This window comes from Cottoperca gobio, chromosome 5 (genome assembly GCF_900634415.1).
Source record: "Cottoperca gobio chromosome 5, fCotGob3.1, whole genome shotgun sequence".
NCBI lineage: Eukaryota > Metazoa > Chordata > Actinopteri > Perciformes > Bovichtidae > Cottoperca > Cottoperca gobio.
The window spans coordinates 10,680,942-10,698,825 of record NC_041359.1 but is presented as its reverse complement, the minus strand read 5'-3'; the positions used below and the strand labels follow the sequence as shown (position 1 = coordinate 10,698,825).

General features: G+C 44.3%; 1 protein-coding gene across 5 annotated transcripts in view; it reads left to right on the top strand.

Annotated features, from left to right (window-relative positions):
- The window catches only part of plxna1b (plexin A1b), a 185,371-nt gene that overhangs the window by 96,944 nt on the left and 70,543 nt on the right, over positions 1-17,884 (top strand). For 4 of the 5 annotated variants that reach the window (XM_029430967.1, XM_029430969.1, XM_029430968.1 and 1 more), the window contains 4 exons: positions 1,036-1,159; positions 1,683-1,836; positions 2,941-3,040; positions 8,680-8,794. In XM_029430967.1, coding sequence (XP_029286827.1) covers positions 1,036-1,159; positions 1,683-1,836; positions 2,941-3,040; positions 8,680-8,794 — 493 coding nt within the window. Of the gene's footprint in view, positions 1-1,035; positions 1,160-1,682; positions 1,837-2,940; positions 3,041-8,679; positions 8,795-17,884 lie in introns of those variants that run through there. The other variant, XR_003832241.1, reaches the window with a different exon arrangement.

Here is a 17,884-nt window from a genome sequence, read left to right as displayed (position 1 = left end):
GGTCCTTTTGCCACATCTTATTAAGAGCCACGGTAGTTTCAATCAGCAGAGGAATTGAACGCGGAACACACACAAACACGTCTGCACACACATGCAGGTGTTCCTAGACAAATGAGCACACTTCATTCAAACAAATTCACACAGTTGCACACCAGAGGAGCAGTAGAAGGAAAAGAGAGGTCCATAATGAGAAAACGTGTGCATACCTTTGTGTATCTCTGCTCATGCCTCTACAGCGTGTGTACGTGTTGTATGTGTGTGTGTGTGTGATTTAGTGACTCCCGGGGGAGTAGTTGGCGACAGCTTTTTCTTGCTGAGCTCGAGTGAAGGCTAACTAAACGAGGGGATGAGGGGCTGCTGCTCAGAGGAGGCAGTTAGCATTTCTTTCCCCTGCCTCCCTCTTATTGTTAAGGCCTCGCGGAGCGCCGCATCAGCACTTTCCTTTCCACCACCGGGACCAGTTGTTGTTTGCGCGAAGGTGAAGTGATAGCTAATGCATTATGAATAGCTAATAGTAAAACCGCTACCATACGGGGCTGTATGCTGATTTTTTAGCACGATCAGTTGGCTCGTAATAAGGTGGGGAAATTGCTGAGCCTATTGATATGCGACTGGTAGGAATTGTATCATTTTTACGGTTCAGGGAAACTTTAATGATTGCCTGTATATCTCCCTAGAAGTTTGAATTGGGTGGGGCTGTAAACTGAAAAGATGAGGGGGCTGGATGTTCATTTAGCTTAGCGGTTCTTGCACAAATGTCAGGGCCAATAAGGTAATGATGTAAAGGCCCACAGTAATGGCTGGGGGAAGCTATTAGCCTATTTGTCTTCCGTTATTGCTCCCATTTCTATGTGACGGTGATGGCTGTGCATGTTTGTCATCTTAATATCCTAACAGTTGCTCATATTCTCTCTCTTCTCTCCTCTCCTCACCTCTTGTCTCACTCTCCTGTTCTCCTCACCTCTCTTCTTGTGCGTCTCATAATGTCTCTCCCTTTTCTCTCCCTCTATCCTCTCTTTCTCCGCTGCTCCCCAGTTGTTCACGCAAGGACCGTTGTGAACGAGCCGGAGAGCCCCAGAGGTTTGCCTCAGACCAGAGGCAGTGTGTAGAGCTCAGCGTTCAGCCAAGAAATATCTCTGTCACCATGTCTGAAGTCCAGGTATGTCTCTATTGTAGTGTCATTTACACAATTCTACCATAAAATTTCCTCCGTATATTTCCTGCCTTTTGCCGTATCATTGTCTTTACTCATCTCTGTCTACATGTATGTTTAGCAGACGTACATCCACAAGTGAAGAGTGGAAATGAAAAGTCATGTAAAACTTTACACCAATAATGCAACGTGTAGCTGTAACCCGGAATTTGCTTTTATCTATATCATGGAAATTCTGTCTCCTCAATGTAACCTCATAGGTTTGACTGATTACAGTTTGCCGCACTTTCTCTCTGCACATTACACACATTAACCTTGCTGTAATAGGTGACGCACACATGCATACACACAAGATCACACGTCCTCCTTTATTCCCGCTGCTGTCACCTATACTCATACCCACGCTTCACTCCACCCCCCTCTTTCCCCAACACCCATTAACCCTCATGTCATATCTTATAACAATCCATGTACACCATGTCCTTCCATTGATCTTGTACTGATTGTCCCTCTCTTTCTCTCTCTCCAGCTGGTCCTCCAGGCTCGTAACGTACCTGATCTGTTAGCGGGGGTCAACTGCTCCTTCGAGGACTATGTGGAGACGGAGGGACAGATCCAGGGTGGTCACATCTTCTGCCTGTCCCCCTCAATCCGGGACATCATTCCGATCACAAGGAACAAAGGTCGGGACAGGAAGGGCGATGAAGTCATCGGGGTAGTGAGCTTACTGGGTGGTAGCAGTTGTCGGGCGGGGTGTGGATATGGGGAGTTTTGGTGATATATGTAAGGAAATCAGTAATGGACTCTTTTTATGTTGGTACCCCGTATTCTATTTGACACGTTTTATGTTTATGGCATCTCCCCCCTCTTTCCCTCTCCCCTGTGCCTACCTATAGCACTATACTGTATGGGGCTGATGTGTCTCCTGCTCAGGGGTCTTTTTGTACGTTAGAATTGGAGAAAGCTAGAACAGAATTTTAATACTACCAGATGATTTGTTTAGTGCGTCTATATTCAGAATACCTTGTCACCACCAATAACACTCACGCAGTCCCTTTTAAAGCCCCACACATGAGTCTACATTTATCTACTGAAAATAGAACTGTTTTTGAATTCCCATTACCATGCATTATGCACTGTTGTCAGTTTCATTTTATTTATATTTTCTTATCTAAACGACACTGGTTATGCTCCTAGCTTCTTTTCAAAGCAGTGACTTCAGTGTGGTTTATCGTTATATTTAAAAATATCTGCGTCTTTTTTTCCCAGAGATTATGCACCCGTTTCATGTCCAACTCTGTCAAGCTACAAAATATAAAAACTTGTTTGGTATCCACAGTCAAAGCACTGAAAACATGTCAGATAGTGCGCTCTAAGTTCCCTCAAAGAGATATCTGTAGTTCTTCAACTGCGCCCGTTATGCCCCATTATGAGTTCTCATCTTCTCTGGCATCCAAACACTGATTGGTGCTGCTATTTTTAATGCCACCCTACTGTAGGTGTGACATGAGCGGTGTGTTACTAAGCTACGCTGTTTCTTTCTGTGTGCGTGTTATCTGTTGAGGTCACTCAAGTGGAATTCAAATTAATTTAGGTTTGACGTTGTGTCGGTGAATAAATTATTATATTTTACATCCAATTTGTCCCATTTATTCCCTGTGATTAAATTAGCAGGTAGGATATTTGAGCTGTTTGGTCATTAATTTAGGTTGTTTTTCCTCTAAAACTGTAAAGATTTAGAGATAGCATTCTAAATATATTTATTTCCACGTATCTGTTTGGTGCAGGTGACAAGCGGGTGGTGAAGCTCTATCTGAAGTCCAAGGAGACGGGCAAGAAGTTTGCCAGCGTTGACTTTGTCTTCTACAACTGCAGCGTCCACCAGTCGTAAGTTCCAATCATTGAATGTTGCTGGGTCCTTTTGATAGTCATTTGCTTTTTTTTTGTGTGCATGTTGTTTTTTCCTTCTTGTTCTTTAAAGACATGGGTCCCTCTGTCCAATCTCCCCATTGGCTGTCTCGTGTTACTGTCCATGAGAGATACAGTTAGAAATACACACAAATATCCCACCCCCCTGCGACCTCCACATGAGGCTCGTGTTACCATCAGAGTGAAAAATCGAACGTGCCGTATATGAGAAACGATTGGGATATGAGATGGTAATTCTAGTCTTATTATCATAACCCACGACACACACTAATGATACTTCAATGATTAATTAATTATGCAATGGTGTGCCGTAATGCCTCCCAATCACAAACTCTGTCCACATTTATTCCCTAACCCCACTTGATAAAACAAATACTTCCAGATTTCTTTGAGCACTCCCTTATCCACTAACTACTTGTTTACACAAGAAATGCAAAGTCTAATACTGTAATATGGTGAATGGAGCCTTTTTCCGACGAGTTAGTCTCCTTCACACAGATGCCCTCAGCTTTCTGCCCAATCGCAGTTCACTGCCTCTCCTAATCCACCTTCTGCTGAAAATCTCCACCGCCCATCGAGCTGCACCCCTAGGTCAGTCTTACCACGAGCCCGATGCACCCTGCCGGGGTAAAAGAATCCTCCAACTCTTCCAACCCGCCCCACATGATACCCACCCTCCTGTCCATCCACGTCTGATCCAGGGGAGGCTGAAACGTCTGCTGGGGTATTAGCCGAGGGACAGCAGATGGCTCGAAGGCCCCTAGGGTACGGCACGGCTCCATCCTGGCTTCCCTCTGGATGTTAGATGAGCCTCCTTGGAGGATTGTCCGCAAACACACATGCACATAGACATGCACAGCCACACCTCTATTGGCTCTGTCACTTAGAGCTCATTGAAGCCCTCAATGTCTTGGTCACCTAATCCGTTACTGTGACCTTTGACCCAGCAACCACCCGTCTCCCTGCCCTCATATAGAAAAATCCCCTGTCGCAACAATGATGATTAGCTCAGCTGCTTAAGGGTGTGGTTAATTTATATCCCATAAGGACCTCGTTATGTTTGCTCTTAACTTCCTTATTGCCAATGTAAAACCTGTGATTACAAATTGCTTCATATTAAAATAGAAAACACCCAGTTCAAAAAACAAAACAATACGTAGTCTCCTAATGGATGTATTAAAATGTGATGTCACATTAAAGATTCTAATATGGCAATGATCTCACAAACCAAGTGTAAGAAATGTATGAGAAGTGACGCAGGCTAGAGACTTGCCCATTTGGAGATATTACCACAATGAACTCTGATTAAATCCGCTCCCTGGGCTGATCTAATACAGCCTCCGACTGATGTAATGGACACGTTTAATGAAGTTACAGATATGGCGCGTTGCATCTTCTGCCGCGACTCTGATGGCGACGAGAGATTCTGAGATAAGAATCCCATTTGGAGCTGGCACTCCGGCCCGCATAGCCGGCGTGCCCCCCGGACGTCAGTGTGTAGCGTCTGATGAGATCAGAGTGGTAATGTCGTTGCCGTAATGACTTCAGACTCGCACCGCCACATGCAAGGCCCTGTTTCCAGTATGCTTGGTCATTCTTTAGAGAGCCAAGTTTTCCTCTAATGGGCTTAAACTCAAAAATACTGCCGGCTTTTACACAGTGAAGGATGAAGACACCCTCACAATCAGCTGGGCCTTCACAAATTCCCGCACATCTATTTTTGCAGTCTCATACATTACTGTGTACACTGTATACTGCTAACATTAACACTACCTTTTGAAAGGCAATGAATGAGCCAACATTGGAATCATCCCATCATGTTTCTTAATAGTTTACACTCTCATGTTGACACCCAGCCCCCATCCCAAAAAAACACACTCCCCTCCTGCTTATTTACTCAACTGATTACGTTGTAGCCCTTGCCTTTTCAAAAATGCAATACATTTGCATAGTGGTATTAATCTAATTAGAATTCCCACTGTTTCCGTTTAAGGGTTGCCGAGATTGAAATAGAAAATCACCCACGGCCATGATTGCTCCTTAATTAAATATTTCCATACGCTTTTTCTCATTCCACAACCCTCCATTTATTTAAGATAGGGAAGATAGTCTGCCAATGACTTTTGGTTTTAAATGTCTGTATGAGGCCATACGAAGCACCTTTTCTATGGTTAAAGTGGCTCGGGCAGTGACCGGGTCATTTGTTGTGTGATTGAGGGTACTCTTAGAGTAATGGGGAGAAAATTGCATAGAAAGAGACAGTGCAGTTTTCTTTGATAGAGAAAAATGTAAAAAGCTGTGGATCCAAAGTAAAACAGAGAAAATGAGAGAATTATGCAATGAATTTTAAAATTCAATTTCAAATTTTGGTTTTCCAAATGTTGTGGCAATGTCTTGCCCTCTGATAGGGACATTCAGATAGCACTCTTTTTCTGTGAACTAAGCACTCAGGCATGCATTAATAAAATGATGTGCATGAACACGAGTCCCTCTGTGTTTTATTAACCCCCCTTAAAATTGAAAGGGAACCAATAATGATGGGATAGACTATCTAGAGGACCATTTAATGATTCACCTCCACCTCTTTTGAAATGAATAGCCAATAAATACCTAATTTTGCCAAGTGCGGGAGTGTCAAACACACCTCACTCGGAGAGGGAATTGTATTTAGCACTCCAAACTGACCGAGGAGAGGAGAGAGGAGGAAATCATAGCCCATTGTGTCGGGACCTGAAAAAACGCTGCCGCTCCATAGCTTGCGCGGCTTGATTAGCATCTGAATATGAACGGATTAAATTAGCATGATGAGCGTGGCCATACGGGGAGCGTGTCTGCAGCGGCTCAAAGCCTCTGAGTGGCCAACGGCAATGGCTGGTGATAGGAAGGATAAGGAGATACTGGGGGGTCTGAAAAAGGGAGCCCACCCCTGGACAAGAGAAGAAGAATTATCGAACTTCCCTAAATGGCCCTGGGTGGGCTTTTCCTTAAAAGAGTCTGCACCCAGACTAAAAGAGGGGTTGTGAGATCCTAAGGCGGCTCGTGACAGGGGGCCCTGGTTACTTGGAGGAACCAGAGAGCGAGCAGTAGGGGGTTGTCAGACAGGGCCTACCGCTGGCCTTGGGTGGTACACATAATGGCAGCGTCTTTTATTTCAAAGGCCGTAATCATAAAAGTCGCAGAAAGTTGGACAGCGGTTACCTGCTGATATTTTGCTTGTTATTTCAAAGTCACTGGTACACTAACGAGGTGGATTTGACATAAATAAAAGATGAAAGTCAAGATAAAAATGATTGCTATCAGGGCTTAGCGACAGATGTGTTGACAGATGTCATTGTGTGAACTACACAACTATACATTGTACTGTTGGCTGCTTGGTTCTGGTTACCTGCTGTGTTAAGTTGGTGTTGTACTGTATTTTGATGAGCTCTGATCCATCAGTGGGGCCCCCAACACAAAAAAAAGACCCTTTGACATTCAAACTAGTGATTGTTGCCGAGCTAACCAACACCGTCAAGCTACACAATGAGCTTGGCTAACTTGCCACGTGTGAATTTGTCTTGCCTCGGTAATGTCCTCTGCTCTTTTGTTCAGTATTGACACTGCTTCTTCTGTGTCTTACCAACTCACGTGGGACAAAACATTGAGCTAAAACCCCCAGTTCTGCTATTTGAGTCTTTGCACTGTATGCTAACCTAACCTAGCATAGCCTAATTGCTTTCCCTCCATTTGTTGGCAACATTGACAAATCTCCTATTTGCTCTTGTGTGGTATTAAGAGGCCTGTTATTTCCATAGCCGCACATCGCTCATTCTAAATGGACAGCTTCTCTCAGCACAATGCTAAATTGGTCAATTAAAGCGGCAGTGGGATTGAATTAAGCTCCAGCCTCTGATCTCGCTCAAAAGGAGGGGTCTGGGCTGGAAATGATCACTTAGAGTGCGCACCTGACAAACGACCGGCCCTAATTGATCCAAATGAATCCACGTCAGGGTTTGATGGAATCGTATATGGGCTCCATCTCAGAGCTCAAGAGTTAAAGCCCTAATTGTTCATGCGGATGAGAGGAAGGGTTGTTGGTATTTTTACACAGGGTTAAAACGCACTTGACAGCTTGTAGGGAGTGTGCTCATAGCGGTTCAGACAGACGCGCAAATTCACACCTGGCAGATGTGTTTGCATACAAATCAGCCTGTATTTTAAGCACCCCTATCCACACTTTTATTGTTATGACTTGCTTACCTTGACTGTATAAAATGTAGTGTTTTATTCTATTTACAATAAGCCATATGCTCAAACCGAAAGTAATTGCTAAATGAGTCACGCAGATGAAATTCTGAAACTGAACTACAGTAAGCTTTGTAATAAAATGAAGCAATTTTATTTATAAGCTCATAATGGTTACATTAGATAATGCCTCACACATAAATGAGATACCAAGTAGCGTAGTATTTCTCTAGGGCTGCAAGAAGTCCAATAACATGAAGCTGTGTTGATAAACTGCGTACTTGAACCTGTCTGGCTCCACCGGTCCCTTTTAGATACTAATACACGCACATACACACACGGGTACTCACTTCCCAACTTTCAACCTAATAATGTTTCCTCCTTCTCCCATGAGACTCCCACGCAGAGCCCCGTAGGCTAACCTGCCCCCACATTCCTATTTTCTCCCCCCTCTCTCTCCCACGATACCTGGCGTCTAAACCTCTCTCATGGAAATCCACCTGCTTTTGATCTCTCCCTCTCCTTTGGCCTCTCTTCTTTCTCCCATCTTTCTCTTTCAGCCTGTCTATCTGCACCTTGCCTCAGCTAAAGCAGGTGAATTTAAAATGGTGGAGCGCTCTTAGCCTCACGGATGAAAGAGAGCTTTAGACAAAGAACAGGGGGGAAATCTTTTTAAAATGAGAAGGCAGCGAATGAAAGGGATGGATAGAGGGAGAGAGGCAGAGACGGATGGACAGAAAGAAAGGCTCAGGGCTGAATGGATGGAGAGAATGATACAGCAGAGGTATAGAAAGAGGGAGAAGAGGGGAAATATATGCAGAGAGAAGGCTAATTGTGAGGAAATCATTGAACATATAGGAGCAGCAAGCGATGGACAGTTACAAGCGAGTGGGTCGTGATGAATGAGGGAAGTGAGGGGGGAAAGAGGTTAAGACAGTTGATAGATAGGGTGGAAGATGGGTGAAGGGGAAGAAAAGAGGATTCAGGTGGGAAAAAGGTACATAGACATGAGATGGTGAAAGGAAGGAAGTTGGGGAAAAAGTTGAAAGTAAAGATTTAAAAAACAATAATCACAGTTGGATAAGTATTAACAGTTCAGTTTGTCCTGTGTTATACCCCAGACGGTACCATTTTCCTGAAATTAGTTCCCCCCTCTTTTTTTTCAATCGTCATTATTTGAATGCTTCCCATGCTCTTTATGATATGTACTGTAAACACCCTGTAAACACCATCTGTCCTGATTTTTGTGGTCGCTCTGCTTTGTCAAATGAAGCGTTGATGCAGTAAAATAAATAATTGTGACTCGTGTCGGCGATCAGGTGACCCCTGCTGACTCCCTAACTGTCTCCTTCTCATCTCTCTCTCTGTTTTAGCTGCCTCTCCTGTGTAAACGGCTCGTTCCCATGCCACTGGTGCAAGTACCGCCACATGTGCACCCAAAACGCCAATGACTGCTCTTTCCAGGAGGGACGCGTCAACATCTCTGAGGTAAGAGTCTGAGGATTTCTCCTTATTGCTTTCATTTTGACAATGGCCTGTCTGTGTATTTTCCTCTACATTACTGTGGGATGAGTCCAAAGTGCAGCTCAAGAGATTTGCGTTTTTATAATAGTCTTGCTGAATGTAATATAAAAAAACAAACACAATTCAGCAAATCTTCAATACTTTTACGTCTTATAATCACTATTTACCACATATAGTGTGGCTGATCACACAATGATCATCTGGTCCTTTTCTCCCACATGCAAACACAAATTCTAGCAACATAGGCACAAATTGCACGCAGCTGCACACACACCTTTACCCTCGCACCTTCTGTGGCTTTCGCCTCGGGGTTTCCTCACATCACCCTGCTGTCTGTGTGTATGTGTAACAGTGGCTCTTGGCACGGCGACAACAGCTTGTGTACTGTGCAGCAATAATTCTGTCGTGGCTCATAAGGCCATAAGCAGTCCGAGATGAATGACTGTCCATGCCTTGTTCTTACATAGCCAAATGCTGCATTAGCATAAAAGCTAATATCAATTGTGCCGAGTGACGGCTACAGTGGGCGACATGCAAGGCATAACAAGTGTTTGCCAACTGCTGGAGTGTATACGAGGATATTAGTGATGGACACGAGGCCACGCCATGTTTTCATTGTGCTTTCCTTTCACTCTCTTATACTCGCCAAACACATCTTGCATATATTAAGAGTCACAGAAAAATGCATATCTTCTCAATGGACTTATGGATGTAAATCCACTGCACTCCCAAGTGACTGACAGTCATGCCTGTTCTTTATCTGATTGATGCCTCACACTCATAAATGCGGAAACACACACACTCGTACACACAATCCCGCCCTATCTCCTTGTGTTTGTAGCCTGACTCTCCCCGTTATCTCTATGCAGATTAAAGCCCCCCACCCCGCTTGTTGCCCCGGCTTGAATCACCGGCCTTTATTAATTGGTCAACCTTTATCCAATTACTTTTCCCTTTATCTCTTCTCTCAACCGGAGCTGTGCAGAATCCCAAACACTAGCATGCTAAACCACAACCTCCGTTCCCATCCAAAACAACACACAGGGCCAGCCTTCACGCCTCACGGAGCTAATGTTAGCGGATTAGTGCGCCCATCTGCAAGACATGGGGGAGAGCACTGGCTTGCACACTCTGAGCTGAGAGAGGCCAGAGGGGCAACGGATGGATAAACAGGAAAGGCCTGCAGTGGGTAAAGGAAAATCAAAGGAAAGCAGGATGTGAAAGTAAACATATAAACGTAGTAATATTGGTGAACGACAGGACTCGTGAATATCAGACACAGTATGAGAGTAGGGATACCTCTGTCCACATGCTGAGTCATTACAGTGTCATCTATACAAGGCTAATGTAAAACTATGTTTTTGATGGGGTATGTTTCGAGGTAGAAGTTTGGCGAGCGATGAGCACGAACAAAGAGAGACAGCATGACAAAGGGAAGGAGACAAATGGATGGAGAGGGAGATGAAGAGATTGAGAGTGTGGAAGAGTGAGAAAGGCAGCAGGAGGAAAGAAGGGACAGATAGACCGGCTGACGGTGGCATGTGGACGGAGAGACCTCTCCTGTCACCTCGCCTGCCCAAGAAACCACCGACCACATGCTCCACTAGAGAATCCATCATCTGCACTGTCACGCACACACACCATGGACACACAACTACTGTACTTTGTGTCTTTCATGCACAAGAGTGTAAACATTCTGACAGTGACATGCACGCGCGCACACACATGCATACACAGAGTCATTCATCATCCTTCTCCTAGCTGCCATATCCATTAGTTGCGCTCTCAATGCCCCAACAAGTACAGCTCTTCCTGTAGGCTAGACTTATCCTTCCCCTCTCCCATCTCTCCCTCTTTCCATCCCTCACCCCTTTGATGCTCATGCACCCCTTTCTCATCATTCTTTTTCTTCACCTTCATTGTGTGAATTATATGTAGTTAGAGAAAGGAGAAGGAGGACAGAAATGTGCCTCTCTTCTGTAACACCTTATAGTTGTATCTTCTGGGAGAGTGGGATTGGGCTGGAATGCCATCTGGGACGTGTGCGTGTGCACAAATGCTTGCACCCTTAATTTAGACCTCAAACGATCCTTTTTGGCTGTGCTGTAGCTCAACTCTGAATACGAATAGCAGTGTTTAACATAAGAGTGAAATGGGCTCTCCTGATAGCAGACATTTCACTCAGACCTTTGCGGCTCCCTCCCGCAGAAGAACACAGTAGACGGGATTAAATGTGGCTCATCTTCAGGTTGTGATCAAAGGGCAGATGGAAGTTTTAAGAGGTGGCTGCTCCTCACGTCTGACTGGGTGGTCTGAGTGGTGTTGGATCGAGTAGACAGTAGACAGTAGAGCAAAGAGAAGAAAAATGTAGGAGCAGCTGGTCAAATGTCCAAGCCCTTATATTTGGGACCAAGACCAAGGTTAACAGCTGCACTTTGAATGTGTGCAATTCTCTTTTTATACCATAGTGATCAACCCTCTCTCTTCCCCCGCTTTGCTGTTTATTCTTCCATTGCTTTACTTCCCTGACAACAGAACTAAAGCGAAAACCTTAAAAATGAATAGTTGCCGCTCAATAAAAATCAGTAAACATCAGTGTCCTCATTCTGAATCTAATAAATATTTGACAGGTGAACATCAAACATTTCCTCCTCTCCATCCTGAACTTTTTTCCTTTCAAATGTTTCGCTCTCATCTCCTACAGTATCTGAATCTCGTGTTACCATGGTAACGTAGAGGATCGGCGCGTTGGCAACACGGACTTTTCTCTCTCTCCCCCCCCCCCCCCCCCCCCCCCCCGCTTTATTTCATGTTCTCCCTCTCGCACAACCAGCACCGTCACATCCATCTGTAATTTGCTCGATGAAATGGCATTGTGTGTAATACGTTTTTTTGTGATCGTCAGGCAAAGAAATAGTAAGTTAAAAGAAATGAAATCCAACGGGGGAAAGAATGCAATCAACAAGCCAACCCAAGGAGCAAAAGTGGCGTTTGATTTTATGAACAGACTGTGTCAAGATAGGGAAGAAATAAAAAGACGGAGTGAGCGGGGAGGAAATAAATATAATGAGTGACATTTCCAAATCAAATATGCATGAATCAACAATGCCTCCAATAGCACAACAAACACATTCTCGAATTAAAGAGCGACCGGGCGGAAAATTGCAGGAGAGGAGTAAGAGTTACTTTATTATAAAAACAAAAGCAGAGAGAGGAAGGCTTTATTCACATAGGATATTCTTCCCTCTCTTACTTTGTCTTCTTTTCTGTTTTTAAGAACTTGATTGCTATTTTATTGCACTTTCCCCCACTTCTTCTTCTTCCTCCTCCTCCTCCTCTACTTCTTTCTCCTTCCACACCCCTGAAGAGAAAGTGCTATTCTGAGCCAAAGCCTTGATGAGTGCCAGGCAAGGTTCGGGGTGGTTGGGCTCAGCTATGTTAAGACATGCTTACGTGTTTGTTTCGCTGCAAAGCAAGGCTCAGTCTCACTCGAGCAATCAAGGCAGCGGGTAACTTGATTGAGATTTGTGGGCACAAAGCTTTTTTCACCCTTCCTGAACTCTCTGGCTGTCGCATTGTGCCATTTCCCGATTTCATTCTTCATCTCTTTCTTCGCTCTACATTTATTTGTCATTTTGAGTTTCAGCTTAACATACAACAGACAGGTTTTCTCCCTAACTATTTTAGACAATGCTGTTAGGATTTATTTTAGGTTTTAGGAGTGATAACAAGGTGGATTGCATTCATGTCCAATCTCCACTTTCTGTCAGGATGTAGCCATTATAGATATAATGCAGTTCTGCTTTTTATTTCAAATGTAATACAGTGCTCAGTGTTTCTCTACATCCATTCAGCCTTAGTAGCTTCCCCAACCTCAACGTCTGCGTGCCATGGAATGTGTGGCTCCATTTTTCATAAATTCAACACCTTCCACTCCCAGTCCTCCTCCTGTCCCCTCTCTGTATGGATGCACCATGGAGGTTAACCTTGTGTAGTTGTGTGCACCAATACTTTTCATTCAATCAAGTTTGACATTTTGTAAAATAGGCTTTTTAGGAATATAAAGTGTTAAGAAGTGAGCTTCCGCTGGTGCTCGTAGGACTCAGGCTAGCTGTTTCCTCCCGTTTCCAGTCTTTGTGCTAAGCTAAGCTAACTGGTGTAGCTTCATATTTACCCTACACATACGTATGAGAGTAGTGTCCGCAAATAATGACGCAAATAATCTTTTTTAAATATTAAAACATTCATGTAAACTTCAGGCCCACAGTACAGATAATGTGAATCAAAGCATCCGTGCAGTTGTGCTGGTAGACGCACTCGTGTATTCACACTCAAACTCTCGACTCTGTTGCCAATTACACAAATGTAATGTTAGTGTATGACACATTGTCCCTAGACGCTACATTAATAAGAGCGGCTCGGTGTAGGCTGCACTCGGAGAAAAGCATAACAATGCGCATGAATATATTTTCCCAAGCACTGTCTTTCTCTCACACCCTTAACCAAGCACATACAGTTATAGCATACAGCCTACCCACACGTTCTTTAACAGTCACAGAAACACATGCTCACTCTCTTCTTTTCTCTTCCTGTCACACACGCACACACACACACACACACACACACACACACACACACACACACACACACACACATGCACACACTCTCCATGGCTGAAAGGGTTATTTGTGATGGAGGTGTGAAGGTCCTGGACCGTGACATTCTGGCACACTGTGTTTACCCTGGCTGGTATTCCGACACTGAGCAGAACACACACACACACACACACACACACACACACACACACACACACACACACACACACACACACACACACACACACACAGTCCACAGAAGGACATCCCACAGATTGTAGGCCTAGGCCGCTTGAGGGGCCTCGCTGTGCTATACGTGTGTTTGTCTATACTGCTTTAGCTTGTGTGTGAGTGTGTGTGTGACTGTCACTGGTTCTTATCAGGACAAAGCACAACCAGCAGCACAGGGCTGCAGGGGGCATGTGGGCGAAGGGGTAGGGGGAGGGTGGAGAGGGCGAGTGGTTAAATAATATCCACTTTCCTTTTTACTCCTTCCCTCCTGGTGTCTTTATCAGACAGCCATATCTGTCTTCTCAGCTCGTCGTCCTTTCTTTTTCCTTCCCACGCGGTGGCTTCACCCAAATCATGTTTCTGCAGGTTTGTCGCCTTTTTCTGCCCACTGTCACAATCCACAGATTTCATTCTTGTCCATCTGTCCTTCCCTTCTTCCACCATCTTTCTCTGTTCATCTTTTATTCAGCCTCTTCTATCAACATACGCAACTTCCTTGTTTGTTCTTCATCTCTATTTATTAGTCCATTTATTTCTTCTCTCCACATAAGTGCATTGTGTAGCTCATAGCTGAACACACACACCCAAACACGTGTTTCTGGGTAATATTATGAGGTCACATGCCTAAGCCATATTTAATCAAAGAGAAACAAGAAGGCACAAATACATAAGAAATTGGGTGGAGGTGGGATCCAAAACAATGCAGTCCTTCCAGTGCTTTATTTATTTCACGAGGGCAAACCAGAGACAGACAGAGGTGCCGTAATTGAGACCAGATGTAAACAGAGAGCGAGGGGAAGAAGAAAAGTAAAGAAACAAACAAAGACAAGGTCAGGGAGGCGAGCGGAGAACCCTGGCAGTAACAAGCGGCAGATTACATCCAGAGTGACGCAGTTTATTTTCCAAATGCATGGTTGAAGGGAAGGGAGGGAGAGAGAGACATTTCAGGAACATGGAGAGGAAGTGGAGGCGATGGGGTGAAGTAACCACATGTTTTCTTTGCCAGATGGATCTTAGTCGGGCCGTGATCGTCCAGCGTTTAACCCTTGGTTTGGTAGCAGTGCACCTCCTTTAGCGGTTTCAAACTGCTTCTGACAACCCTCCCCGTCTTTGTGAACTTCCTCAGGAAACTTCTCAGACACTTGTCCAAGAATCAATAATCGCATTTCCACTTCGGGGAAAACAGAGTGGGATTGTATCAAGAGTTTTGGCGAACTCTCTTGTGCAGCCCTCTAATTTGTTAATAGAGAACAATGGGATGGACTGAGGAAATGCAAGTGTTTTTTGAGTATTGTTAATGTAATTCAGCCCCACCGTCACGCTTTACTCCTGCGTGTGTTGTACTTTCCACATGATCATACCGTTTGTATCAGGGAAATGGATTTTGTCCCTTGTGTGCACTCACACACACAGATGTGTGCGGAGGCACTCGCACGGCTCGCCACATATGCATGCAGATGTTTCGTCTCTGCTTCTCTCTGTGGCTATTTTTAGCCTCGCCGTCCTACAGCTTATCTTCCTTTTTTCTCCTCTCTTACAGCTCTTTCTTATGTTTTTTCAGAAGCTTTCCCTAAAATTGCTTCACTTACTACTGAAGCGTCTTCGCATCAATCCCTCACCAACAGAAGGCAGGGAGGGTGGCTGGGAGACACTGTGGAGAGAACAGCCTGTCATACCCTAAGAAGTATGCTTAGTAGACAACTACACAAGGACGCCAGAGTTATATTTATGGAAGAGGGTGGAGTTTAGCAAATGCAGCTTGCTTTAAGTGTTATGCAGATTCGAAGGACATTGTCTTGGTGTAATTGGTTTAAAAAAGTGTTAATCCTTATATGACATTGAGAAAATGTGGAGTAGTTGAGCTCAGCAAGTGTTAGGTGCAACATCGCCGCTAGGTTAGTCTCTCCTTGATGTAATCCTATGCCACTGGCCCACTGATGCAGCAAGTATTACCCCGGCTATGCCAACGCTGCGCTGTATGGCTGCAGCGATGAATACAAGAATGACTAGCTAACGTAGAGCAAAGATTCACACAAACATGCACATGATGACTCGATAGATGCACAGAGGTTTGCGGGTCATGCACAAGTGTGTGTCTACGTGTCTGTGGCAGGTCTCCTGGTTTAATTATTCAGGCTGTATTAAATCTTCATTTCCGCCGAGCTAATGGTGAACACGGATGAATATTGCATTTTCACCATCAACCCCTCGTGTGTCAGAGAGAGGAAGCGATAAATGCAGAGTCACCGAGAGGAAAGGCAGTTGGAGACAAATTAATAACGCTGCAAAGTGAGCTGATGGAAAAACAAACTCAGACGTGCGAGAAGAGAAGGAGAGAGAGAGAGAGAGTTTGATTGAGGAACAGCGACCGCCTGCTGGGATGGAGAGGCAGAGAGTGGGGGAGAAAAAACCCATAGCGTGCTGCGTCGTCCAATCTCACAAGAGCAGCTAACTGTCTCTGTCATGTTGGGCTTTTCACCGTGCTGTTTTAGTAAAGTGGCCTGCAGTGATTTTTATTCCATCCTCCATTTAACTGACACAATTGCACTCCCATGGAAACCCAAGATGGTCAGTGACATACAAGCTTTGGAGACATGGAGATTGACACTGGTGCCAGTGGAGCTCTAGGTATCAGAGTTTTCATCTAATCTGAATTTAATTCCTAAAGGCTTTAAAATGGGTTTATTTCCACCACCACACAAAGGCTTAACATTATTTTATAATGCAAAGCATCTCACAGATCCAGAAATAAAAGTAATTTATTCATTCATTTTCTTATGTTTAGCCTATGTGCCTCCTAGTGGCGGACGGCAGTGTTACTTCCTACGGACGACACACTAAAGTTGCCTTTTCTCTGCCAAACTGTTAGAGATACAAAAGGTGGCAAATGCCATGAATTGTATGGTGTCACCTAAAAATAAGCCTGGCAGTACATTCAGTTTTATTTACTGAGATTGCATTATTCAACTTGAACTGAGTATATTTTGACACCTCATTTTTTGCTGCCAATTTATACAGGCAGTGTCTTAAAAAGACAGTTTGAAGTGTGAATAAAGCATTATGTTTTCAACACAGTGGGATAGATTGTTGCACAGGTCATGGAGAAACAGAAACGTCTGTGCTATTCTGTTGTTTGTTTTCTCAGTCGCACAAATCAGTGTGTTTCCGGGCTCGTTCATCTGGTTTCTGTTCCTTTTCTGAAGGAATACTTTAGACGGTTAAACTGCTGTTAACCGTCTACAGTATTAAAGTATTAAAGTACTGTTAAACTTGAAGTAAACCTTTCCAGTCTTCTAACACCGGTGGGACAAATGAAAAGGTAAATGATGGGCCCATAGGTGCGAAGAGTTGTCAGGCAAAGCTGCATACTAAATATAAGTTTAGATCATTTTGGTGTGTATGTCCACTTCTTTTTGATAAAAAAAATAATAAAAAAGTACCCGAAAGCCGTGTGAAGGGAAGAGCCGACAGTGCAGCAGGCAGGAGAACGAATCTACCTCTGAAATCAAGGTTTGTCTTTGAAAAGCTGAAAAGCACAAGGTTTGATCGCTGCTGACATATCTGGGTTAGAATGATAACAGAGTGCCAGGAGTACCCCCCCCCCCCCCCTCCCCCTTCTCCTCCCCCTCTCCTCCTCCATGAAAATCCAAGAAGAGAAAAGAAAAAGTAAAGCCTGTGAAAAAATATTCACACAGTTCTGCTTTTTATTGTTTTATAGCATACGGTGCCGTCTATATAGAGGGGATGAACGTGTAGGTTTGGCAGCTTGCTTGTGAATCAAGGATAAGGGATTAGGAGATGGAATCAACATGTATGTGCCTGGGTGGTACATCAAAGCACTGAGACTGAGCGTGTATGTGTGTATAGGAGGAACATACATGTAGGTAGATTCAGTCGTGCTCGTGCTCTGTGACTTTGATAATCCACGCTGAATAACATTCATGTCACACGTTCCCCTGCATCCCGCTTTAAATCAAACTCTCCTTTCTCTGCTTCCTCATTCCTCTGCACTCCCTTACTTTTCCCATTTATTCCTCATCTCTCTCTCTCTCCCCCTCTCTCTCTCTCCCCCTCTCTCTCTGTCTGTCTCTCTCTCTTCTCTGTCTCTCTCTCTCTCTTCTCTGTCTCTCTCTCTGTCTCTCTGTCTCTATCTCTGTCTCTCTCTCTGTCTGTCTGTCTGTCTCTCTCTCTCTTCTCTCTGTCTCTCTCTCTCTTCTCTCTCTCTCTC